This window comes from Rhinatrema bivittatum, chromosome 8 (genome assembly GCF_901001135.1).
Source record: "Rhinatrema bivittatum chromosome 8, aRhiBiv1.1, whole genome shotgun sequence".
In the NCBI taxonomy this organism is placed as follows: Eukaryota; Metazoa; Chordata; class Amphibia; order Gymnophiona; family Rhinatrematidae; genus Rhinatrema; species Rhinatrema bivittatum.
This window is the reverse complement of record NC_042622.1, coordinates 35883907-35911650: the sequence shown is the minus strand read 5'-3', so window position 1 is coordinate 35911650 and position 27744 is coordinate 35883907. Positions and strand designations below refer to the sequence as shown.

Sequence of the window (27744 nt, the reverse complement as noted above, 5' to 3'; positions counted from 1 at the left end):
ACTGAGCACACTCCCTCTAGATCAGGGGTGGGCACTTCCGGTCCTCGAGGGCCACAAACCAGTCTGGTTTTCAGGATATCCCTAATGAATATGCATGAGAGAGATTTGCATGCACTCTGCCTCAGTTGTATGCAAATCTATGTCATGCATATTCATTAGGGATATCCTGAAAACCAGACTGGTTTGTGGCCCTCGAGGACCGGAAGTGCCCACCCCTGCTCTAGATTGTGCTCACAACATCTCTTGGGCATTAATACCATGGCTCCAAACAAAGAGATTCACACTCTTGGGACATTCCATGTGGCACAGATGCTATATCTATGTGTGTTCGAAGGTTTAATATCATACTAACTTAGGGAGGGCCAACTCTGGTCTTCAAGAGTCACAAACGGGCCAGGTTTTCAGGATATCTGGAACGAATATGCATGAGTGAGATTTGGATGCATTGCCACCATTGCATACAAACCCATCTCATGCATATTCGCTCTGGATATCCTGAAAACCCGGCCTGCTTGTGGCTCTCGAGAATAGGAGTTGGCCACCCCTACACTAACACGTTTACCGATAAAAGTATGTAACTCTTTTAGAATCTTGGTATAATCTGTCTCACCAGCTGCTACATGATAATGATCGTATACAACTTCAAGTAATAAAGTAAATCAGCAGAGAATTTTACATCCATTAATCTATCAACCATTGCATTTACTTTCTTGTTCAAATTACTTAAAACTGTGCTTCATTTAATCTATTATAATCATGGATATTAGTTATTATAGTAACATTTCTGTCAGAAATAACGGGCTCATTTTACGAGAGGGAAAATACTGTGACATTTTCAAACTGCTATGAGTGGACGTGACTTCAGCTGTAAGGCAACACAGTGGTTCCATAAGATGATTGGCATCAAACACTGTCGTTTAACAAACACAAAGCTTTCTCAGGGCTGTGCACGGATTGTAACCATTCTTATGCAAATAAGCTGGCACTCTATTTTTTCATGTTTGTTTGCTGGAAGCATTGCGATATTGTACTTCACACCTGAGGAGCCCAAACTCATGAATAGATTAAGGGTCACTGCTGATGGGCTGAGGAAGATGGTCTTCCACCCCACTGCTTAGTGACTTTAGACAGTAGTAGGATGTTTTTAACATAAAAGACCAATGTACAAAAGTTTGTTCGGTTTTGTTTCTTTCATTTTAAAAAAAGTGATGCTGCCAAAACAAGAAAAAAAAAGCAAACTCCCATGCCTTTCTCTTGATTCCCCCCTTCCCCCGAAATGTCTTACCAAGCTGATATTATTTATGGGGCAGGAGCAATCCCCGGGTGCTCCTGCCCTGCCACTACTAGGATTAAAAATGGAGCCAGTGGATTGAGGCTGGCACCATTTTAAATATCTTACGTACAAAATGGCGCCAGCCTGGGCCTGTCTGGCACCATTTTGTACTGAAAAATTAATGGCGCTGGCAGACTAAATTCGGCACCACTGTTAATTTTGATGTACAAAAGACATTGGCTAGACTCAGGCTGGTGCTTTTTGGTACAGAAAATATATGGTTCTGGCCTTGGTCCATAGGCAGCATTTTTAATCGCAGTTCTGGCAGGGCAGTGGCAACAATGGTTCACGCCTTCCTTGTAGAGCACTTCAACTTGGTACGAGATTTCGGATAAACGTCTGCGAATTGGGAGGCAAGTGAGGGTTTTTTTGAGGGGGTGGGGGGGGGCCAACATTTTTTTTGTTAGGTTTTTTTTTTGTTTCTTTATTAAAATTTAATTTGCTGTTTTTATCTAAATAAATTAAAAAAAACCTGAAAAAATTAAATTAAATGAAAAGATGTCTTTGCACATCCCTAGTAGGCTGAGAAGCAAAAGGCCCTTGCTAAAATGCATGGAGCAGCCGCTCAATAACATGACATAACCCTGGCAATTCCCCATCCTCCCCTCTCCTACTTCCCAGAATCCCCTTTCACTAGTCAATGCATATCCCAGAGACCTAGAGGATGCTGGGAACTTGGGTCGGGCTAAGTGGAGGATGTGCTTTTGCAGGCAGGTGGCAAGCTTATCAGAACCCCTTGCTGTTCAGTACTGCTTGACTACCTCTGCATTCAGGGTCCTGTGGATGGTTCACAGGATGAATTTTATGCAAGGATATGACACCAGAGTGAGTGGGACCTGTCAGAGTGAGCCCTAACCCCCCTTAAACCTTAATTGAGTTGGAGAAAGCATCTCTCAATCCCTGTGATATATGGTAGCCAAACACAGATAAATGGCATGCAAGACATGGGAGATAAGCATTTAGGTAATGAATGGCAGCCAACTGGCATGAATGTCAGTAGTCATAGATTTAATCCATGATGCAGGTCAAATACTTTAAGTTGTCTATTAATGCAGGAATTTGTCAACAACATAACCAAGTTCAGTTATGCTGCCGAGAAAGGAGAATTTAGGCAGGTTCTACACCCCTTAAAGAAAGTCCATGTAACAAGTTGAACCAGTGTCCAGGAGAGGCTTGATGTAATCCTAGACAAATGCATGGCCTCTCTTTTACACTGCATATTGGCAGGTAGTATGGGATTTTCTTGGAAAGCCTAAGACTAGATAGGAGAAAACAGCACCAGGTATATCATCTTCTTTAAGTTTCTGTATCCCACTGTTGTGGCTTAGACATTTGGGGAGAGAAACTAAGAGATAAGAATGGATCTTTCAGGAAACCAGTGACGTGATCAGCTGGTGCCATTGTTAAAAGCAACTGTGGAGCAAACAGCAGACAGGTTTCTGCTGTCCTGAACTCCTCGTCCCCTACCTTAGATGAGGTAGGAGAAGATAGGGCTCTTCTGGGGGGTGGGATGGGATTTGGGGGAATGTCTGGCTTCAGTGGGCCCTGACTTTGGCTCACGGGGGAGTATTGGTTCTCAGCTGCCCTTTTATCTTAGGACTGCCAAGGTGGGGGATAAGAGAGGCGTATCTTGACCTAGCCCCTTCATTCTGCATGCCTATAGTGAAAGGGATGCTTAGCATGTGGGATTTCTTCCCCCAGCCTCTGCATACAGTGCAGAAATAGATCCCCTCCCATCTCCCATCCTGTTATTTCTCATGGATGTGGTAAAGCCTAATTTGCATATCTATGACCCTCATTTGCATACAGATAGATAAGAATTTTATCGCTTAGGTGTTATTGAACTTGCATATTAAGGCCTTCCTGCATAGTACACTATTTTTAGCATGCACAAAAGGCCCTTAAGGTGCACATTAAACTTTATTGCAGAAGCCCCTACATACATAAGTTTTAATTTTGACAAATTCCTAAACCAACGAAATACTTGAATAAATGGAGAAATTTGGTCCACTGTATTTTTCTTATGCTAGAAAAGAGATATCCAAGCAAGCTCAGGGTTGTCTAATTCAGTTCCTTGTAGATTTACTTCTACAAATGACTCTGAACTTCGCAGATTCGGTAACTAGGGTCATCCAATTAAAGTTGGACTTATTAGGAACCTAACAGCACATGGAATGGATCCTGCTAGTAGCAATCAATCATTCCCTGAGAAAATTGCATCTTCTATACACTCTTTTGATTAGACAAACCTATATTTGCAAAAGGGGCATTCCTCTGGAGACTTTACCGGTCAGTTCCAAGTTGAATTGAAATAAGTTGTTTTGTTCTACTGAGAAATGATTACATTACTTGTGTGTATTTATTCAGTGACGAGAAAGGAGAAGCTATCAGTGCTTGTAAAATCCATTTTGTTTCATTTTCTGAAAAGGAACTAGCCAGCCAGCACAAACCACAAGTTGTGTGTTGTGGGATGGGGGGGGGGGGGGGGGGGGAGGGTAAGAAGTAGAGTGGGGTGTAAGGGGGGGTGTTTTCAAGCAGCCACCGGCCGAAAATGTAAAGAGCAATTACAAGGCTGTCTCTTCTTGCATTCAGTATTAACAGTGCATGTCTTTGGAGAGAAAATAACAGAAGAAGCATTTTTAAGTGACTCATTACCATTCTGTCAACATGAGCAAAAAGACATCACATCAGTAAGGAAATCAGCTTCAATGGAAGAGTCTGCATAAAAGGGAAGCATATAGAGATTAAAATGGAAGCATAGTTTTGGCATTTTGCAGTTCTTCTGTCAAAATAGGAGCGTGTGAGATGTTATTATTTGGACGCAACTTGGAGGCATGGACTGGAATTCAAAATAAGCTTGATGGATTAGCAGAAAGAATATATATATATATATATATATATATATATATATATATATATATATATGAAATAAAAGGAAGAAATTCAAATTCAACAAGGTCAAATTCAAGGCCACTCACTTCAGAAGGAAAAAAAAAATCTAATGTATAAATACAAAATGGGGATTGAGCGACCAGGCAGGAAAGAGTCGGGGAGTTACAGTGGAGCTTAGACTGAGAAAGTCCGTGCTGTTGTACTGTTATGAAATTAGCACTATAATGGGTTGTATTAACGGAAGCAATGATCATTCCCCCCCCCCCCCCAAGCTTTTAGGAGATCTTGGGTTTTGTGAGTATTATTTAGAAAGTGCAGAACTTTATCCCAGAAGACCAAATCTCACATCTGCAGGATTCTCAAACTGTAAGGAGGGGTCTCCATTCTCAGAGGGAGGTTTCCCCAATCTGTTAGTCTCCACCAGAACTCCTGATCACAGGCCAAGAATTAGAGGGACTGAAATAGGAGATGCAGAAAGTTATCAGAATATATTATACAGGATATTGAGGATCCGAAAACAACCGGCATCGGGAGGGGAAAGCATGGCTTCCAGTCACACTTTGAGGTGCAGCAGGAAGCAGGTTGGCTCCTTTACTCGCCCGCTGTAATGCAGTGCACCTGCAGCCCTTGTGAGAGAAGCTCAGGCAGAGGCTTGTGTTTTTCCACCGCTTTCTCAGTTTGATGCAAATAAAAATGTCATGAGAGTTAGCTTTAATGAAATACAAATCCGTTTACATGGAATTTGTGAATTGGTCATGAAAAGAGGTCACTGAAATTCACCTCAAAATTACCAGGGCGATTTTCAAAATGATTTATGTAGGTTAGGGATGTGCAGGCAAAAAACCCCCAACTTGTCTCATTTAAGTTCTGTTTCATTTTTAAAACATCTTCATTGCTTTTGTGCTGGGCTTTTTTTTTTTTTTCCATTCATTTCATTTCAATGCAACTAAAATGAAACAAAGGCATTCCTGCTCCCTGCCCCAGCATTTCCCAAAGGCCCTCCTCCGGGTCACTCCATGCCATGTTGAAGATTTGCATTGGCGGATCACTCCTGATCCTTTACGATCAGCTAAGTGGGGGGGGGGGGGAGAGGAGAGCAGTTGCAAGCAGTGGAGGGTGGTCTGCATGGGGGAAGGAGCATGTGGGGAGGCATTCCTTTGTTTTATTTTGGTTGCAGTAAAAATGAAGCAAAACAAAATGACATAAGAAACATTTGTCATATTTCTTCTGTCATTTGAAATACAAGTGCATCCCTAGAAAAAAATTGTTTTCCTCGTATTAATTTGCTCTCTGTAAGCTTCCCACCCTCAGTGTAGTTAAGAGACTTTTAGGTGCACTGAGCGGAGGCGTTTCCGGGGCGGCTTCAGGTTGGGGAGGAGAAGGAGGCACGTAGATTGCACTTTCAAATCTTTGCACATACAAGTCCATGTTCAGCCGCTGTCTGGCTGAGCTAGTTAGCCAGATAAATCTAACTGACTCAGCTGGGATATTCAGCAGCAAGGCGGTGCCGCTGAGTATACACCCTGCTGTCTAAACGTTAGCTGGATAAGTTTACCTGCCTAACTTTAGGACATGTCTCCGGGGCCACCAGAGGTAGCCAGATGGGTTATTCAGCGAACTCAACTCCTCCCACATACTGTCCCATCCTGCCCACCACCTAGGGGGTTATTTTCTAAAGCTTTATCGCGTGCGTTAGGGCCCTAACGCACGCGATAAGGCCATATCGCATGCGATATAATGCAAATTAGGGGGAGGATAGGAGTCGGGGTGGGGAGGGGAGGAGTCGGGGCGGGGAGGGGAGGAGTCGGCGGTGGTTTCGCTGCCGGCAATAATGTTACTAATGTTATCGTCGGCAGTAGCGCACCGAATAGCACCACCTTTCACAGTGGCGCTATTCGTGCGAAAGCCGGCAGCTGGCACAGCGCCGTGGTTCGAAGGTTGCGGGCTTTCGCAGGCCCACCCCCCCGTTTTCGCAGGATTCATCATTCTGCAAAGAATGATGAATCCAGGCCTTTGTTGGCTAACTATATTGCTGAATGAATAGTTATCTGGTTAAGTGGCAGCTTCTGGTGCTGGGCAGAAGTCAAAACATATCTGGCGCTGAATATGGACCTCGTAGTTTTCTGCTAAACTCCCTTTTGCAGAAAAAGGTGCAGGTAACTGCATACCCTTTGTACCTGCGGCAAGATTCAAGAGACAGTACATACACACTTTCTCTTAGAGAATTGCTGCAAGGCCCATGGGCAAAATATGGACAGTTTTAAAATTGCAGCCCTTATGCTAGGACGGAATGGAAGACGTGGAAGGAGGGATGACGTTACTGTGCAAGCGAAGTGGAGAAAGTGAGCAAGGATCTGATTGGTCTGGTAGAGTCTGAGCTGCTTCTTATGTGAAATCATTTCTGTACATCACAAGGGTTTGTTTTTTTTTCTCTGAATCCTCAGAATTCATTTTTGCGTTTAATTAGTTCTCTGAATAGGACTGCATTTACAAAACAAATTATCAGCCGCAGTCAAGCTGAAGGAAATCAAATAGCTATCAGCAGGTAGAAAAGTAGAACAGGGAAAGATCCAGGAAGGAGTTACTGGTTTAATAGCTCACAGGAATTCTAAGTGAGGATTTAGCAAGGGTTTTGGAACAGCGTGAAAATGGGTCCAGTGCTGCTGGGTTCTTTTTCCCATTGAAAATACAATGGCAAGGCTGGGCAATTTTTGCACTGGAGCTCCAAACTGGAAGCAGTGTTTGATGAACCCAGGCAGAGTGCACATCTCTAAAGTTAGCTGTTGGAACTAAGATGAGAACCATTCTTTGGAAGGAGAAGAAGGTCTGGGAAGGAGCATGGTATCTGAAGAGAACTCATAAACATGAACTAAGTCACTTCACCTGCAGTAATACAAGTAATGCATGTTGACTTGCTGCTTCTCCTAGACCTTATTCTGTTGCAGAGTTTTGTGATGTTAGGTCTATGAGAAACAATATCCCAGTGGTCTACCTAGAGTTTAATATTCAGTCACTGTTAGCCAAATAAACGTATCCAGCTAACCTTGAAGGGAAATTTAGTGGTGCAGCCGCACTATTGACTGTAGCTTGCTATCTTAAAGATAGCCAAAAACTTTATCTGGCTAACTTCAAGACTACTGTTTGGCATGACCAGAGTTAGCCCAATAAGTTAACCAGCTAACTCTGAATATTGGCGTTATCTCTCTATAATTTAGCTGAATAAGTGCCCAAAATATTCTAAAGTTGGCATTTAGCTGGATAACTTGTGAAGCCCCACTCTCATTGCCCCTTTCCCTCTAAGAAGTGGGCTCATACAAAGAACGGAAAGGAGACTCTGTTTTTGGAGAATGGTAGGGCTGTAGCTTTTATTTCTTTATCTGCGGAGGACGCAGGAAATAAAATACTTTTTAAATAAATAAATGTTCATAATAATAAATCGGGTCCAGCTTGTCAATTGTTTGAAACTGTTATTAGGCAGTCAGAAGTTTTTTGCTTCTGTTCCAAGCTGAGGACATTGGAATAGCCTCACCTGCCCTTGTTCTTATTTTGTGGCAGTAAAATTGTATTATTGTAGGGCAAGAAGGCTGTATCCTGAACAACAGAGGCAAGTAATGGCCAGACCTCCTCCCATTTACAAAATTTGTGCCTGTATGCTAAGCTCATGGCCTCCGCACCCAAGCTGTGAAAGCAGGTAATGGCCAGACCTTCTCCCACTTCAACCTTTTGCTTGTATGCATACTAAGGGTAAGCAGGCCCCATCTGAGCCATATGAGCAGGTGAAGACCTGACCTCCCCCAGCTCCCAACTGTATTTATGAATTCATTCTTGTTTTGCATGGAGAACCTGCCCTGGCTGAAGGATCACAAGAGTGGACTGCCCCTCCTATACACCACCACCACCACCACCACCAGTGAGCTTGATGAGGCTTCAAGTGAAATAATGTAACAGCCAGATAACTAAATCATATGTAAGATATGTCCAGTTGGATCCCTTGAATTCACTGTGTGCCATTCATAAAGCTGAGATATGAGAGGATACTCCACCCATCCCCTGACATACCTGCTATACCCTATTCTCCCACCCCTGTACTGTAATCAAATCTAAGAAAGCCCCGGGCAGACATCCTGTATAAGGAGTTGGCCAGGTGGGTAAGCTGGTATGCGAGGTCAGCCATAGATGCTGAGTTAGCCAGGGCTTGACATTTTTAACTGACTGGTAGGTCCCACCCCAGCTCCTCCCGCCCTCACCATACGGCTATTGCATCAAACCTTGCACTGAGGACCATGGTCCTTGACCAGAGGTCAGGCAGCCTCACGGCAACGAGCAAGTTGTGTCCTTGCCACATTAGAGCTTGGCAGTTCAGGCTCTCTCTCAACACCTTAAGACTTCATCTTGGTTCCATTTCTTTTTAATATTTACTTGTGCACATTGACAATATTATATATTCCTTTGGTTTTAATTTTTAAGTATATGCCAATGCCAATCAGATCTGTTGTCCTTTGAGGAACACCTCCAACATTTCTGTTACTATTTTAAACACCTGTTTGTGTGTCATCTCAGTATAGATGATCCTAAATAAGCTCAAACTAAACACAGATAAATCTGAAGTTCTGTGGGTGAGCAGACGTTTGTTCCCAAATACCTATTTCAAGTGATTTAGAATGGTACTATATTATCTTTAAAATCACAAGCTAAAACCCTGGGCATGCTACTAGAGTCCTCCTTGTCTATGGAGACAAATATCATGACAGTGGCCACCAGTGCCTGCTATAAATTACATTTGGTAAGTCAGAAGAGACCATTTTTATCTGCTAATCACCTGGGACAGATCCTTCATGCATCCATTTTAAGAAGGTTCTGCTATGACAGTGCTTTCTGTAGACTTCAGACTGTACAAAATACTGCAGTCTATATGGTCTTGGGTTGTGGTTATAGAGACCATATTTCCCAACCTTGCAGCAGCTTCATTGGTTAACTATAGTATTTAGAGAGCAATTTAAAATTTTATGCATAGTCTGTAAGGCACTGCATGGTTGAAGTCACTCCTACATAAAGGAGTACATCAAGTAGGACCTTAAGATCACATTCTTCAATAATAAATAAATCTGAGATCTTGAGTTACGGAAACTGATAAAACTTTATGTCAGAATTCCTAGAAGAGCAAAAACTGAAAGTTGAATATCTATTTAGTGGAACTGATGTTGAAAGGGGTATAATTGGGGGTGATTATGGTTTTATTTATTTATTTATTTATTTATTTATTTATTTAACTTTTTTACTGTCTTTGCATAATGCATCCAAGACAATATACAAAGCAACATAGAAATAATACAGACATAATCATAAAACTACAATAATTAAGAACAAATAAATAGGGGCATTCCTAAGAAATCTATTGCGCTTGCTGGCCATGGAGTCCCATGGCTGGCTTCCCTTATCTGACACCGCTCTGTGGCGGGATCGGGCCTGGGTTCTTTGGCAGCAGCGGGAAGCCACTGCCGATGCTCAGTGCTGCCTGTGGCTGCGGTCCGCCAGCCCAACATGTGCCCCACCTACCCTACCAGTCCCTCTCTTTCCACGGCTGGGACGCTGCCAATTTCCTTCAGCCAGGGACCTCCCTCTAGATGCGCACGTGCCTTCCTCTATCTTTTCAAGGGCCCATGGTGGGAATATGGTGCCGGCTCTCTCTGATGACATCATTCCTGGGACAGTATATAAGACTGTATCCTGCTACCAGCCTTTGCCTTGGCAGCAGGTCTCCTTGCTTCCTGCGACTGTGTGTTGCTCCTAAGTTCCTGAGTTCCTGCCCTCTTCGTTGCTTCTGCTTGTCTTTGGCTTTGACTTCGGACCGGACTTGACTACAAGTTTCCCTGCCTGCCACAACCCTTGACTGGATACTGATTACGAGCTACGCTGTCTGCCTCTCTTCTGGACTTCCATTTTCACAGTGGCCTCACGTAAGTCCAGCCGGCGCCGGCACCCAAGGGCTCAACCTGAGGAGAATGTGGGCTGGTAATGGTGAAGCTCCCGTGGGGTCTCTGCTTGTCTTCTGCCTTGCCTACTGATGGTGGCGACCTGTGGGGCTCTTCCCCACAGGTGCCGTCAACTCCCCCTCGGTCCAAGGGTCCATCAGCAGAACAAAATCAATACATAAACAAGCAGTTCTTAAATAACTGTGCGTATCATATAACAATAAAACCTCATTTGATAAAATAAATGACAATAAGTCAATATATATCCTGCAATATATTTACTGACTATAATTGGACTAATACAAGCACAAGTTATATTCAAAGGTATAATACTAGTTTAAATATCCATTTTCAGAACTAAGGAATTCAGTCCATTCTATTTTTTGACTGAGAAGCTTAAGAAGGGGTCCTCAGATGAAGCAGAAAGGGGGTAGAGGGTCAACAGGAATATCAGAAGACTTTTTCACAAGGATAATGGTAGACCCCTGGAGCAGACTTCCAGCGGTATTGGTAGGAGTCACTGTAATTTCATTCAAGCATGTTTGAGACAGGCACAAAGAGACTTCAGTGGCAGGAGGAGTGAGAGAGAGGAGCAAAGACTGAGTAAGACCTGGGACAGCAGAGTTATGAGCAGAAATGGACAGACTGGGTAAATCAAGTGATCCTTACCTGTCAACATCTACATTTCTAAGAAATAACTGCAAAATACGTCCATATTTCCTGGTTTCAAACATCTATCGGGTTTCTAGATTGTTGACTGCTTTCTGTGAAACAATATTTTGCTCTTATTAGTTTCACCTTAATGCTGCCTATTCTTCAATTGCCTGCACTGCCAGTTCTAATAATCTCATTTCTAATTCTCTCCCATGAACTGCCCCCATCTGCTGTTCTATTTCCAATACCAAGCAAGCTTTATCAACAAATCTGTTACATCAATTTATCATCAGTGGAATTCCATTTTCTTTTTCTGTGTTAAATTACCATGGAATTCCTTATTTCTACATCAAAAACAATCCAAAAAGAATGGGAAATAATCTAATAAAATACAAAACAATTCCAAGTCATATAAATAACGCCTTGACTTTACTAGTATTATGCGACTAGACATAGGGATTTTCATGCATGAGCAGCGCTGGATTGCAGCAGTTACTTCTGTAAATGAATAAATCCCCGATGAAGATATTTGTTCAAAACTAGGATCTATGTAGTGTGGAAAGCAACAGTGAGTATTGAAAATATTGAACTATGGGGCAATTGGAATGACCTATTATGTACTTTTACAAGATAAGTAATGTGAAAAATAGATTTTATGTAAAATCCTAAAAAAATGATAAAAAGTTGTTTATGAACTACTTTAAAGGATTGGTTGATTAAAATTAGAGCATAAATACTCTCACAATGAGGCACATTTTAAAACATACGCGCGCGGTGTACATTTCTGTGCGCAACCCGGAACGCACAAATGTACGCCCGATTTTATAACATGCACGCGCAGCCGCATGTATGTTAAAAAATCAGGGGTCGGCGCACGGAAGGGGGTGCACAATTGTGCACATTGCGCGTGCCAAGCCGCGCTGCTTTCCTCCGTTCCCTCCCCCCACCCCACCTTCCCTTCCCCTAACTCTCCCGCCCCCCAGCCCTAAGCTAAACCCTCCTAAAAAATGTATCTTACCCAGTTATGCCTGCCTTGGGCAGGCGCAAGTTGCGCACGCTGGCCGATGGCCGGCCCGCGTTTCCGGGCACAGCGGCAAATGGCCGCTGTGCCTGGAGGCTCTGGCCCCGCCCCCGCCCACTCCCCGACCCTTTTTTCAAGCCCCGGGTACGCATCCCGGGGCTTTATGCGCGCTGCCGGGCCTTTTGAAAATAGGCCCGGCAGCGCGCATAACCCCTTACGCGCGTAAATCCTCCTGGATTTACATGCGTAGGGCTTTGAAAATCTGCCCCAATATGTGTTACTTTGCTCATGTTTGAATGTCCTTAAATCATTTGGAATAATACTGGTAAAGTAATTTATAAGATTTGAATTGTTTTATATTCTATGTTTTATTTCAAAACATCAAACACACATATCAGAGATAATTCTCATCTCATTCTTCACTCAGGGATAGTAACTTTGAAACAGCCATGCGGGCACACATGCACATGCATATGCCAGCGCGTGCCAAAGGATGCAGCCTTTTTATAACATACGTGCATAAACACGCATATGGTAATCAATAGCATGTATGCATGTATATGTCTGCATAATTTTATATGGATGCACACACGTGTGTACAAGTTCCTCCTCTACGCGTAAGTGGGAGAGCTTTATAAGGAATGCACGCTGAAGACATAAGGAGTTTTCCCGGTTCATTTCCAGGTCGCTCAGTTAAGGGATAGGACTTCCCAGCCACCCTAGTTTAATAGTCTCCCTTGCCCCTTGTTAGCCCTGACTATTAAAACTCCGCTGACTAGCCTAGCAGTAGTAAAGTTACGCAGCAGAAGACCCTGGCATGTATTTGTGTGCGTAAATATTGGGGCGGATTTTAAAACGAGCGCGAACAGCCTACTTTTGTTTGTGCTCCAGGCGCAAACAAAAGTACGCTGGATTTTAGTAGATACGTGCGGAGCCGCGCGTATCCACTAAAATCCTGGATCGGCGCGCGCAAGGCTATGAATTTTGTATAGCCGGCGCGTGCCGAGCCGCGCAGCCTACCCCGTTCCCTCCAAGGCCGCTCCGAAATCGGAGCGGCCTCGGAGGGAACTTTCCTTTGCCCTCCCCTCACCTTCCCCTCCCTTCCCCTACCTAACCCACCCGCCCGGCCCTGTCTAAACCCCCCCCTTACCTTTGTCGGGGGATTTACGCCTCCCAGAGGGAGGCGTAAATCCCCGCGCACCAGCGGGCCTCCTGCGCGCCGGGCCGCGACCTGGGGGCGGGTACGGAGGGCGCGGCCACGCCCCCGGGCTGTAGCCACGACCCCCGTACCCGCCCCCAAAACGCTGCCGACACGCCCCCGAAACGCTGCGACGACCGGGCCCGCCCCCGACACGCCCCCCTCCGAGAACCCCGGGACTTACGCGAGTCCCGGGGCTCTGCGCGCGCCGGGAGGCCTATGTAAAATAGGCTTCCCGGCGCGCAGGGCCCTGCTCGCGTAAATCCGCCCGGTTTTGGGCGGATTTACGCAAGCAGGGCTCTGAAAATCCGCCCCATTATGCGCACATTCCATGCTAAAGGCCCAGAATTCTCATGTCTCACCCTTGCTCTGCCCGGACCATGCCCATTCCCTGCCCCTTTTTTGGGCTTTTCTCACTTGTGTGCGTACCGGGCAGCTTTTAAAATCCACTCAGTGCGAGCTGGCCAGACATACTCGCCTATCTCCTGGTTTTGGCATGTGCTGGGCTTTTAAAATTCACCTCATAATATTTACTATATGTATCTATATAAATAAAAATGTAAATGTTCGTTTCTTCAAAATCTTAAATCTCTGAAAGTTCTTCACCGATTGCTTTGAAATTTTGACACAAAGTTGCATTCGACTACGTGCGTGTTTTTATATAACTATATTCTATAGATATCACACCTGTGACAGGTAAAAACATGCTTTTTTGGCCTGTCACAGGTAAAAACATGTTTTTTGGAAAAATAGCGCCATCTGTTGGAAGTAAAAGCAACACATGCTATCTACAATATAAATGGGCTCTGACCGACAGACCGCAAATGCGCAGTAGAGAGCAGTTCTACCACGCATGTGCGGACCATAGAGCTCTGCGCTACGTGCTGGGTGTCACAGAGGGGAGGAGGAAAGAGCAGATGAGTTGCCGCTCCGAGAAACGGCTCAGCCCGTTCCTCTGCCGCTGGGGAAGGAGGGCGGGAGTAGGGACTGCCAGACAGTTACACACAGGAGGAGGAAAGGGTAGAAGAGTTGCCAAGCCAGTCCGTCCACCACCGGGGAAGGGGGGGAGGGAGTTGGGACGGCCAGAACAGAGCGAATGCAGTAGAAAGCGGCTGTGAAGAGATCACAAGCAGCTGCAGCCTGCAGCAGCCAAAGCGCAAAGAGCTGAACAGAGAACAGCTTGCCCTCCTCCCCCGCCCCCTGAGTCCCGCAGATAAGGAGAAGCCAAGTAAATATCCCGCAACTGCGGAGGGGGGGAGGGGGAAGGCAGTGCTGGCAAGCTGCCCGTGGGTCTCAGCCACCACGGGAAGGGTTTATATGGGCATCACTCCACCCCCACTCCCAGCAAAGCTAGAGTCGGCAAACCAGACAATCTCTATATCTGCACAGACAATGGAACAACAAAAAATATTGTATACCCACAAGCATTGTGAAATTAAACATATTACAAACGTGCACTTTCTCTTTTCTTTCTTTTCCATTTAACCAGACTGAGCCACACCAACGCGTGGCCGGGTACAGCCAGTTATATATAAATATATATACATATCACATCAAAAGCATATTTTACTCATTTTAGAAAATATTATTCACTTCCAATAATATGCAGAGAAGAGAATCCTACCCATTTGTATCCTCTAGATTACAAGGTTTATAGAGTGCACAATGCAAATATTATAAAAGAGAAAGAAACACATTGTAAGTTCACATCTATTCAACAAATTCTATACCCAGTCAGTACAAACATCATGCACAACATGAAATGCCTATAAAACTAAATAATAATATCAAAACTTCCAAACAAAAGTTAAAATTTATTTTAATGTTAAAAAAAATCAGAAAGATAGCACGACTTCCTGCTAATTCTCACATTGTCAGTAAAGCTCATCCAATAAGCATCAGCAGCATAGGTGCCAGCAATGAGCACACAGAAACATGAACGAAGTTGCCAGCAAAGGGCCATGTGATTACCCGGCCTGCCCATTCATGCCTGCCCACTGTGCTGGTACAGGTCTCACTAGATCTGTGGTCTTCTCCCTCCTTCTGTCCCTAAGGTCCCTTGTGTCTGCCGCATGCATGCTTGGATTGTTGCCACTGTTTTGGTGCCTAGAAGCGCTGCTGGAATTCTGTTCCAGATGTCCACCACTCTCTCATTGACATGGCTTGCAAAATGATGGTCAAAGCAGAGCTTTCTGGTATTGAAGAAACATCATAACATAATACATGATAGCAGATAAGGATCAACTGGGCCACCCCATCATCCCAGTCCTTTTTGTCTACAGTGCACAATGTTCTAGTTAAGAATGCAAGCTGGCTGTCAGCTGTACAGTACTGAGTGCCTTCAATATATCTTACTCTGGTTTTAGGGTATTGTGGTTAAATGAGTACATCATTAACACTTCTGTTACTGATGTATTGCTTGGTTTCACTTGGGGCAATATAAACTCTAATATAAAAGATGACCCTTAGAGAAACACTACTGAAAAAATGAATGTCTCTGTTTTAGCATCATTTGTGATGTTTGTTCCCATCTTTCAACTAAACTGAATTCCTTCCATCAATTGTAAATGTACCTAAAATACAAAATCATCCAGTTTGGAAACTCTTAACTTAGTTGTATGTTGTGAGTTACGTAAATGGAATGTTGGGTTTTGATTCCAGGCCATCTGGTTGCTTGGCATCCCCTGCATAAGCCTGCATTGGCGATTTAAATGCTTGGAATGCTCACCTTAATGGTCTCTGTCATGAAAACCTGAAAGCTAACACCTTTACTTATAATAACAATAACTCCCTTTGGACAGGGCTAAGTCAACAAAGGAAATAAAGTGGCTGCTCATGGACGTTGTTGAAGGGGATCCTTCCTCCCTCTCCTCAGGCCTGGCTGAGAGGATCCTTAGAGCTTCTTGGCAATTCTTCTTCCCTTCCCTCTCTTCCAGGTGTGGGGGAGAAGATTCTCAGTTTTGCACATGACGTCGCTGGCCACTGAGCATGCTGCCATTGCAAGTGCCATAGCCTTGCTGGAAAATACTATTTTTCAGCTAACTCTGGTGTTTGCTGTTTCAGAAGACACCTGAACCATCTGTCAAGGTCAGCGCGAAGTACCCAAAGATTGTATCTACACAGGAGCAGTCCTACTCAGTCTCTTTGAAAGTGTCCCAAGCTAACTGTAATTTCTTTAGTATTTGCTGTTTTGTTTTAATTGGGGGGGGGGGGGAGCCTAAAGGGTCAATTCAAATTTTCTAAAAAGATCAGTTGATTGACATCTGCTAAAAGTCTGCAGGGACAAGCATCTACACATGTTGCCACTTTCATCTGTCACAATACGACTCACAACACATCTCTACTGGTTACAAGACATCTGTAATGTCCCTGGAGCTCTTTGTATTCTTTCTGTGTCCAGAGAGGTGATTGTCCAGAAACAAAAGTGATTAGAATTGATAGAGAGAAAGAAAGAAAGCATTTTACGTAGAAGTGAAAGGGAGAAACGCAGCATATCAGAAAAAGTGGTTAGGTATAAATGATTACTAACATATTGCCCTCTGCTGGATAACGCAATTTAGGATTTCATTAGCAAAGAAAATAAATAAATAAACACATCTAAAAATACAGCCTACTATTTAAGTTGTCAGAAAACCATAAAATCCTATTATAAGAACATATTAAACTGCATGCATTCTAAAATCTGTCTAATGCACCATGGTGGTGCTGGAAGTAGGAGTATAACAGGGTTGTCAACTTCTTCTTCCCCAGAAAAACACACAGAAACATTTATTTTTTTTTTTACCCTTAAACCATCCTCCCGTAACAACTCAATTAATGATTTAACTTCTCTATTATTGGCTACCACACCTCCAACACAACAGCATCTTCTATAGCCTTAACAGGAATATATTTTGAATGTTAAAATGTTTGGTGTTTCAGTTTCTTTATGCCTCTATTTGGTTTGATTTTAATTTAAACAGCCTTTCCAGGAAGCTTAATGAGATGTACAGTTTAAAATACCTAAGGCTTCTAAACAATATGATGATCTCCTATAATAATAGCTTCATGAGATAATTGTGCTATCTATAATTGAATGATGCTGTTAATGCTCAGAAAGCATATGTGAGTTGTCTAATTCACTGGCTTTTCCTTTCTAGTGTTAAAGTATGAACCTGCCAGAAAGTACATTTGAATTCTTGCACTCAACAGGGAAACAAGACTGAAGGGTAATAAGTTTTATTCCTGTTTTTGGCAAGTTAGCACCTTGTTTGGAAAGTGCCTATTTCCATTCACTTTACTTAATGATTCACATTTTTTGTTCTGCTGTGCATTATTTAAATTATTTCTGCAAAAGAAAATGTTAGAATAGAAATAGCTCAGAGACATTAATGTTACCTCAGCCTTTTCTTCCCTTGTTTACAAGAATTCAGGTTTGTTTCCTTACAAGATTATTATGCTTCAAAAGGGTGCATTAAATCAAACAGAATGAAAATTGCAAAAAGTGGCATGTCTTCTACTTTTATACTTTATAATGTGATGTTTTATTATATTGTGCATACCATGCTATATGTTGGAGCAATTCTTTGCTGGTGTGCAACTATGCACAAGTGTTTTATGAATCAGTATTTCCCAGCCATTTCAAGCCCAAGGCACACCCACAAAGTGTGGCACACCAGCCTCTATGAAACAGGCAGTGCAGACATGGAGAGGACTCATATGGCCAAAAGAAGAACTAGAAAAGAACTGAAAACCCTGCCAGTCCCTCTTCCAAATTTTAAAACAAAGGGAGAGAGGGGATGGAAACACACATGAATCTACCATGATGGACAAGCTCTATCTATGTAAAAGTGCATGAGGAGACGTCCGTGTGATGCAGGCAGCTAGCTCGGTTAGGTACCTTGGCTGCCACATATGGCTGCCGGAGCTCCTCCACTGCTGCTGCTGCTGCTCCCAACACTCAGGAGTGAGTCATATCCAATACTCTCCTCATCTCACTCAGCCTGGAGATAAGACAGAGGCTGGAAGGACTCAAACACAGGGAAAATGAAGAGGAGCTGCATGCAATGTGTGTATTGCACAAAGTGGGTCTCAGTTATCTGTGCCCTGCATGCTGCCTATTAAATACCACACTTTGGGATTCATCCTGAGGTGAGGAAGAAGAGGCATGCATGATTACACATGTTCTCAAAAAAGAGTTCCTACAAGTTTAAGAACCACCACTGGTGACCCTTGTTGCCATGAGATACTGAAAGCAGAGCATCAAGTAGTGGTGACCTTTCCATGGCACACCAAATCAGATCTGAAGGCACACTAGTTGTGAAAGATTGGTATAAACCACATAAAGTTCAGGAAATCTGTCTTGGTAAACAATAAAGTAGTTGGGTAGTTATTCACTACTCTAGACTTTTGCAAATCTTCTACTGGAGAAAACATTTGATGCTGGTTTACTATATCAATAATGTAAAAGTCATTAGGGCTAGTTTTTCTAGCTTTATACAGGTGAATTTTAAAAGCCCTATGTGCGCCAATGTCGGGAGATACACGTGTGTATTGGCCCAGAATGTGCCATGCGGATTTCAAGAAGTGCCTGGGTACCTGTGTATGTCCTAGTACACGTTTACATTTTTTTTTCATAAAAGGGGTGGGGTGTGGTCATGGTCTAAGCAAGGCATGGGTGTTCCAGGAAATATGAATGAAACCAGCATGTAAGTTTTTACGCACACCAGTGCGCACCAGGATCCCTATCCGCATAACTTAACGTCTGCTATGGATGGCATGTAAGTCATGAAAGAAAAAAAAAAAAACAAGCTAGTCAGTAGGATTTTAAGGGTCAGGGTTAATAGGGTAAAAGGGAGACAAGTTAGCTAGGGGGTTAAGGACTTCCTCTCCTTTTACTGGGGTGAACTGAGAACGAATTGGGGAAATAGGTGATTGGATTGGCATGTGTATCTACCAAACTCCCCCCCCCCCCCCACTTACAAATCAAAGTGGCATTTACGCACACATGTGCGCATCAATGTAAAATTATGTGCACATGTATGCACGTATAGCCAATTTTATAAAAGGCACACATATAAGTGCATATATTATAAAACTGCTGCGTCCATGTGCACGAGCAAGCAAAAACATGCACATGTGTTCCCACGTGCAGGTCTTAAAATTCACCTTATAGTGTTCATTTAGACTTTTAATGACATCTCCATGTTACATATATGTAATTTATTTGTAATTTAAGTGAAGATAAATGCAATTGTTGGATTTTAAAAATGAAAAAAAAAACCTGTTAAAATTTATAACAACTAAAACAAGAATCTACATAGCCTACACAAACTTATGTCTTACTACCTTGCTCTAAACTGCAAGAGATTTTATATGCTTACTTGTTTCCTGGAGCTGATTGTTCCTTTGTTCCCACGACATGAAAGCTTGATTGAATTATAGGGTTTTCCTTGATGTTTAGAACTCATTCTGTCAGGGTCCTGTGGAGCTGTAGGTAAGGGATTCATAAATAATATCCTGGCTATCAAACCATATAGAACAGTGGCCAACACCAATGGTATAACATAAAAGATTGTAAAGTCCAGAAAGTAGATGGGGGTATATAAGTTTCTGGATACCCTGTAGCCACAATTGACCTGAACACCATCAGAAAATTTGAATTCTTTGGTGTCTACCAAGAAGAACCACATTACACAATACACTGACGTGAACATCCACACAAAAGCAATAATCTTCTTGGCTCTAGAGACAGTGCAGATGAATTGGGCTTTAATGGAGTGGCAGATGGCTATGTATCGTTCAATAGTGAAGGCTGTGATAGAGCAAGCTGAAATATTAATGCCCAAGTACTGTAGATAGGTAATACACAGACAGCCAACATAGCCATAAACCCAAGAGGCTACCACTTCGGAAATGTTAGGAAGTCCTGCAGCTAGAAGAACAATGAGGTCAGCTATAGCTAAACTGACCAGATAACAGTTGGTAGGAGTCATCATATGCTTGGCTCTCAAGACCACTAAAACCACCATGATGTTTCCAGCAATACCCACACCACAGATCAAGAGCACAAGGAAAATTGTGACCACTTGCAACTCTAGTGTTTGCTGGGGCATTTTTGGCAAGGTTTGATTTTCTCCCGTTGTATTTATTATTGGTGTTCCTATAATCCAGGTTTGATTGTCCATTGCTGCTTCCTTTACCTCGACCTTCCAATCACTGGAGGTGTCAGTTATGAATAAAATAATGAAAATGAATCCTTTATATTCAAGAACAAAAATCCTGTAAAAAGAGAGAAAAAGTCATTTTCTGGATGAGGAAAAGGTTGTTTCACCCTAATACTGTATTTCAGCTTTATTTGTAGATTGCTTGTCTTCCTTTAAAATCACAAAGGAAACCTGTATCTATTGTAAATATTTTGGCGGATAACTAGTTCTTGACATATACACAGGATTTCAGCCAGTTTGTCTTAATGTGATGTATAGAATGCTACCAATGTATTGAACAAGGTTTAATATTTAATAATCTGTTAAAATGCAGTTAAAAATGTTACCCCATACTATTTTGCTTATTTTTCACTCATGTAATTCTTCCTTTATTGCATAATTTTCTTACAACTCTTGATTTTGATTTATGTGTTTTATTTAAGCAGAATAGTTACAACATATTAAAATAAAAAGCCTCAGTACAGATTTTACAATCCATACAATTTTGTTTTGAAGAAATAGTTTAAAGTTACTTCAACTAGATAGCTAGAATCGTGACCAGGTCAACGACATAAAACTTTCATTCTTCAAGACAGAGACCGATCATGTAGTTAAAGTGTAACAAACAGCCGATACGCCTCAACATACTCTGCATGGAAACCGATATGCATAAATATTTTTGCAAACTTTACCATATGATGGGCTGTAGAAGAGTCTGGTCGTATAGCTTTCCCTACGCCCTAGGGTTGAAGTGACACTAGTAGAAAGGTGATGGTGACGGCGGATTCCAGCTTGTTTGCCTTCTCTCACTCTGCGCTCTCCAGAGCAGGACACTAGGCAGCTATTGTTCGGCGGCAGCAGCGGCAGAAAACCTGGCTGAGCAGGGCTCGTTCAGCACCATAGACAGCACCCTGGCTCCTACTGAGGCTTCGTCTGGGTCCTAATGCCTCCGTTTACTAAAAGTGATTGTGCCGTAGCGCTTCTTAGGGTAACAGAAACCAATAAACTCATGGCTTTGGCATAGCCACATACTCCTCCACATGAGTATATAGAGCAGGTAATACGCGCGCGCACACACACACACGCTCTGAAGTAATTCACAACCGTGAAATTCTTAGTAGAGCAGGGGTGGGCAATTCTGGTCCTCAAGGGCCACCAACTAGTCTGTTTTTTTTGGGACATTCCTAATCAATATGCATGAGGCATTTGCATACAGTTGGAGCAGTGTGCATGAAAACTTAACTCATGCATATTCATTAGGGATATCCTGAAAACCTGGTTTGGTAATCCTCCTTGACTGATATTGCACACTTCTGCGGTAGTTGTTTTGTGAGTTCTATGCACTATGATTGTTTTACCTGTATGTCACTTAGTATCTATTTGTAAGCGATTCATAAATTGTAATAAACATAACGATATAAACTTAGCAATAAGGATATAACTAAAACATCAGGAAACCATGGAAAAAATAATGGAAATTGGCTCTGTCTTAAACATCTACTCCTACTGATTTATTTTTAGTGATGCTAGGAGAAATTTACATCCCAAAGTTGAATATTACTTCACTATAGCTAGAAGAAACCATTGGTCCTCTGGATTTCTTTTGGGAGCAGAAGGGTGGAAATGGAGAATGAGCAGAAAGTAAATATCTCTCCCTTTGCTGCTCATTCATAACATACATGATTCCTTCTAATCCAGAACTATTTATAGAAAAGGTACCTGATACACAAGATAAGAAAGCCATCAGAACTACATTGATGTCTTCAGGAGGGCAAGGTGTATGGGATAGTGCATGCTTGGTTGAATCTATTTGCCATTACAAGGACTGGAGATAAATTGTCAGCATATGTGCTAATAACCAAAGATGAGTAGTCTAATAATACACACTGAAGCTAGCAGCCTACTTGAAAAGTTGTATTAGTTTAATGACAGGTATTTAATTAATATACAGGCGCAAGCTTTCATTTTTTTCTGTAAATATATTTCTCCTTGCCCTTTACTAATACCTTTGTAAAAAAAAAAAAAAAATCATTTGATAACAAAATTGCAGCAGCATAGCCTAGTTCCCTAAAATAAAATGCATATCTGAGGACAACAATATGTTGCAATGCATGTTGTATGAATGCAGAAAAATATGTATGATGTAATCTTTAGCCAGATTGCTTGCTTCATTGTAAAAGTTTAATAGATCAACCCTAAAGGTCATCATGAAGTTTAAAAAAGAGAAACATACAGAAAGGTACAGAAATAGTCTTAAGTGTTTTTGGGACCACTGGCCTAAAATAAAAACTTTCAAGCTCTCCTTTATATACATCTTACTGTTCTTACACCCTATGAACTTCTGAATGGAATATACACACTAGCAGTAAATTTGAGAACCTGTACCAACATACTCTGTCTTACAAATGAGGGTCATTCTTGTCATGGTATGCACAAAACAAACACATTTGGAGACAATAGCTCACATAAATAATTCTTGACAGCAGATGTTAAAATAAAGGATTTTAAAATTAAGAGCACATTTCACACTTTTTAGTATAGCTCTTCTTAAAAAATATTAATTGAAGAGCAAAAATACTTGTGGTGTAAACCAGAGAGCAAATTTTTAGTTTGCACTGCTGTTAATGTTGCATTAAAGAAAATGGGAAACTGCCGTGATAGAACAATCCCATAATGATGGCATTGCTATTGGCTTTATCATTGCAATGGCTGGTGTACGACACCAAAACCCTCTCTGTAACGGTGTTTCCTTTGAGGGGGAAAAGAGAAATTGGATTCAGCTACTTCCAAGACTTCTAAGATCCGTTATGCAGACATAAGGGAAAAAGTACAGGACGGCTTCTATGGCCAAGTCCATAAGCAAAGCACGTCAAGCAGCACTGACTGAATTTTCAAGAAAGCTCATCTCCCAGTAAAAAATGTTGCTAGCTGCAATCGTTGTGGGTTATCATAAGGCTTGGGGCTAACTGCACGGAGCAGCAGTTGCTACCCGTAAGAGAAACATGGGGGTAACCTGCACAGAGTGGCAGTTACTACCTTAAGAAGCTTGCGGGGCAGACTGGATGGACAATGTGGTCCTTTTCTGTCATCGTTACTGTGTTACTATGTAAATAACTAATGGAGCTGAGAATGAAGCTGAGGGGAGAATGTTTGGCAGACTATTACACACTACAGGTGATCAATAACTTCATCTTGGTAGGATGACACTGTTTGAAGTGTCATCCACATGCTTTTCTGAAACGTTTGTTTTGGCTTTTATTTTACATAGACATCAACAAACCTTTTAAAAGATCTTATTTCCTCTGTTGTGCAAATCTGAGATTAAAAATAGCCCCCATAATAAGGAAGCTAAACAGCTCATTAGATGCATTTTTCACATGAAGTTCTGCCTGGAGATAAATTCTGCAGCATGGTAGATAGAGAAGTTGTACTGTCTTTCAGCAGCAGAAGAAAGCTGTGTTGCAGAGATAATTGAGTTACAATTAAAAGGGAGAGAACTGTGATTCTAGTAGGAATGTGCACATTTAAAAAAAAATTAGGATTTTTTTGGTTCTTTTCCTTTTTTGTTTTACTTGATGTTTATTTTAGTTTATTTCATTATTTGAAATTAAATAGACACCAATGAGGGAAAAAAACAGGAAAAAAAAAGGTAACAAAGGGAGTTTGGGTTCCCTCTGCCACCAAATAACCTAGCAGCACCACCAAAATAAAAAAAAAAAAAAAAATATATATATATATATATATATATATATGTCCTCCTCTCTGGGTCTTCCCCTATTTCCCCACTATCAATGGACCCATCTTATCTCATCTGTGAGTCAAAAGATGTCATTTGCAGATGATACAAAATTATTCAGAGTAGTTAAATCACAAGCAGACTGTGATACATTACAGGAGGACCTTGCAAGACTGGAAGATTGGGCATCCAAATGGCAGATGAAATTTAATGTGGACAAGTGCAAGGTGTTGCATATAGGGAAAAATAACCCTAGCTGTAGTTACACGATGTTAGGTTCCATATTAGGAGCTACCACCCAAGAAAGAGATCTAGGCGTCATAGTAGATAATACATTGAAATCGTCAGCTCAGTGTGCTGCAGCAGTCAAAAAAGCAAATAAAATGTTAGGAATTATTAGGAAGGGAATGGTTAATAAAACGGAAAATGTCATAATGCCTCTATATCGCTCCATGGTGAGACCACACCTTGAATACTGTGTACAATTCTGGTCGCCGTATCTCAAAAAAGATATAGTTGCAATGGAGAAGGTACAGAGAAGGGCAACCAAAATGATAAAGGGGATGGAACAGCTCCCCTATGAGGAAAGGCTGAAGAGGTTAGGGCTGTTCAGCTTGGAGAAGAGACGGCTGAGGGGGGATATCATAGAGGTCTTTAAGATCATGAGAGGTCTTGAACGAGTAGATGTGACTCGGTTATTTACACTTTCGAATAATAGAAGGACTAGGGGGCATTCCATGAAGTTAGCAAGTAGCACATTTAAGACTAATCGGAGAAAATTCTTTTTCACTCAACGCACAATAAATCTCTGGAATTTGTTGCCAGAGGATGTGGTTAGTGCAGTTAGTGTAGCTGGGTTCAAAAAAGGTTTGGATAAGTTCTTGGAAGAGAAGTCCATTAACTGCTATTAATCAAGTTTACTTAGGGAATAGTCACTGCTATTAATTGCATCAGTAGCATGGGATCTTCTAGGTGTTTGGGTAATTGCCAGGTTCTTGTGGCCTGGTTTGGCCTCTGTTGGAAACAGGATGCTGGGCTTGATGGACCCTTGGTCTGACCCAGCATGGCAATTTCTTATGTTCTTATGTTCTTATGTTCTTAAAATGGGGTAGAAGCAATCCTCAGTCAGTCCTACCCTGCTGGAACCTGTTTTAAAAATGGTGCCAGCTGGCTCTGAGACTGGCGTCATTCTGTTATATGATCGTATTTTGTGCGGCCATTCAACAGAATGGCACCGGCCTCAGAGCCAGCTGGCACCATTTTGAAAATGGGACCCTGTGGGGTAGGATCTCTCCTGCCCAATTGCAACTTCATGTGGCCCACAAATGGGATAAGACGGGTCCTAGTGAGTGTGGGAGGATAATGGAAGGCCCATGACAAGTAACTTTGTTTTAGTTACTTGTCATGGGCCAGATGACAAACTAAATAAGCCAGATACTTTACTTTCAATGCATATCCAACATAGCTCTCTGCTTCAACGGCAGGGGAGAAAGTCTGATACTTCACGCATATCCAACATAGCTCTCTGCTTCTACGGCAGGAGAGAAAGTCTGATACTTCACTTTCAACACACATCCAGCATAGCTCTCTGCTTCAACGGCAGGGGGAACGTAGAAAGGTGGATCTATATACAGACAATAACCAACAAGGACTGAGTTACATAGTCTGGGTAAACAAAGGCATGGGTGTAGCTTGCTTATTGCGGAGGTTACTACCCCTAACTATGGTAGATATTCACTTGGATGCAGTTCCAACACTGCTTTCTACATTAATGGTGTGGGTGGAAGGGAAATAGAACCAAAAGGTTACTAAGAGCCAAGAGTAACAGACGTATGAGAGAAATAAAAAAAAAAAAAATGTGCATAGCTTGCTGGGCAGACTGGATGGGCCGTTTGGTCTTCTTCTGCTGTCATTTCTATGTTTCTATATGTTTCTAAGTTCAGCAGTGCTGGGAGGAGAGGGGATTTGGTAGTAGTGGTGAGGAACTGGGCCGGGACTATATTCTGAAGTGAAAAGAAATACCCAACAAATGTCAGTGGGGTTTTCATTTCTTTTCATTTTGAAATAACATATAATGAGACAAAATACTTCATTGTGGGGGTTTTTTTCTTCATGTTTCAAAACAAACACCCATATGTTCCAGTAAGCGGAAGCATCTTTCAATACCATTATGTTTAGTTTTTAAAACTGCTCCGGGCCTTCCTCGCCATTAATGTTATGTAGTTTGCTCTCAGTATTTCCAGGTTCATGGTGGCTTTGTCATCTCTGGTTTTGAAGTAGGTTTAATATGCAAGAATATAATTAACTGTGCTGTTCCATCAAACAATTATGGATTAGTATCTATTCCAAACCGTTTCAGTTTGAAGTGCAGATTTCAGTGAACGTGAAATGGCTTTAAGGTGTGCTGGCTGCTGGCTATTTTCTTGTATGGGTGTTTTAGGTGGGTCCTGTGGTGCTAGCCATTCTCTGCCATGCTACCTGCTGGGCAAGCACAGTTCTCTTGCGTGAGCCACAGGATCTAGATATCCTGAATGGTGACATATTGAATCAAAATCCTAAAAGAGTGAAAGACAGTTTGTCATGATGACAGTTTCAGAACTGAAATGACTACTTCAACTTCTCTGATGCTGCTTTCACAGTTGACTCTTTGCAGCAGAGGAATTGAACATAGTACTACACTCAGAAGATATTTGACATATTTTAATCTGCCATTATCCAGAGGAATCTCACCTGCTTATATTCTAACTGGGCTAAATCAAAATTTTGAGATTAAACTATATTAGTCACTTCAATATGTAGAAATAAGAGTCAAAAAACAAGTTGCAAGTAATATATAGTATTTTTATTTGATAGTTGCTGTACATCTAGGACTAGATTTTGAGAACTTTGATGGACTGAATATTTTACTAGGACATCTAAGGAAACAACATGCTTTCTGATGAAGGCAGGATAGCTTTGAAAAGCTAGTTACAGAAAAACAGAGATTAAACTAAAAGCCTTGCAAATGATAAGCATAGTTACACTTCAGATATTTTAAGGGCTAAGGGGCAAAGATCTCTGAAATTTGACAAACTGACATGTATGAGGACCAATGTACATTTTTAAAAATAAAATTAGTAATGATGTGCATGCTCAAAATTTTTGTTTTCAGTTCATTGGGCTCATTTTCAGAATATTTTTTTTTTCATATTTCATTTCATTGGCTTTTCTTGGGGTGTTTTTTTTTTTTTTTGTATTTTTTTCATATGTGGCAAATAGGGCACACAATTTGCCAAAAATGAAAAAACTCCAAAAATTTGTGTTTTCCCCTCATTTTCAGTTTGTTTGAAATGAAACAAAAATGGGCTCATTCATCCCATTTTACCTTTCATTTCAAACAAATGCACATCCCTGAAAAAAAAAAAACAAATAAAATAAAAGGGAGCTGATCATTAGGTTCTATGACATATACAGCTCCTGAGAATGATATTCAGTGGGTTTGCCTGAATGAATTTTCAAGCTATCCATTATAAAACCCAAGATAGCAATATCATCCTCCACTTGCTAGTTACATTTTGATCGGGTAATTCATTACCCAAACAACATTTAGCTGGGTTAAAAAAAAAAAAGGATGTGCTAGGGATGTTCTGGAGTGGCAGCACTAAAATCTGGATGGTGCGTGCTAATATTCAGCACTACCTAGCTAAAGTTAGCAGGGTAAGTCTGGTCAGAAAAATAGCTGTGTACATTCAGTGGAAAACTTACATACTTATGT

The 27744-nt window shown here is 41.8% G+C and overlaps 1 protein-coding gene across 1 annotated transcript in view; it reads right to left on the bottom strand.

The window, feature by feature from the left end:
• The window catches only part of LOC115098172 (thyrotropin-releasing hormone receptor-like), a 48969-nt gene extending 28733 nt beyond the window's left edge, over positions 1–20236 (bottom strand). Inside the window, exon 1 of the mRNA XM_029614563.1 lies at positions 19433–20236. Coding sequence (XP_029470423.1) covers positions 19433–20236 — 804 coding nt within the window. The remainder of the gene's footprint in view (positions 1–19432) is intronic.
• Between the last annotated feature and the right edge of the window lie 7508 nt (positions 20237–27744).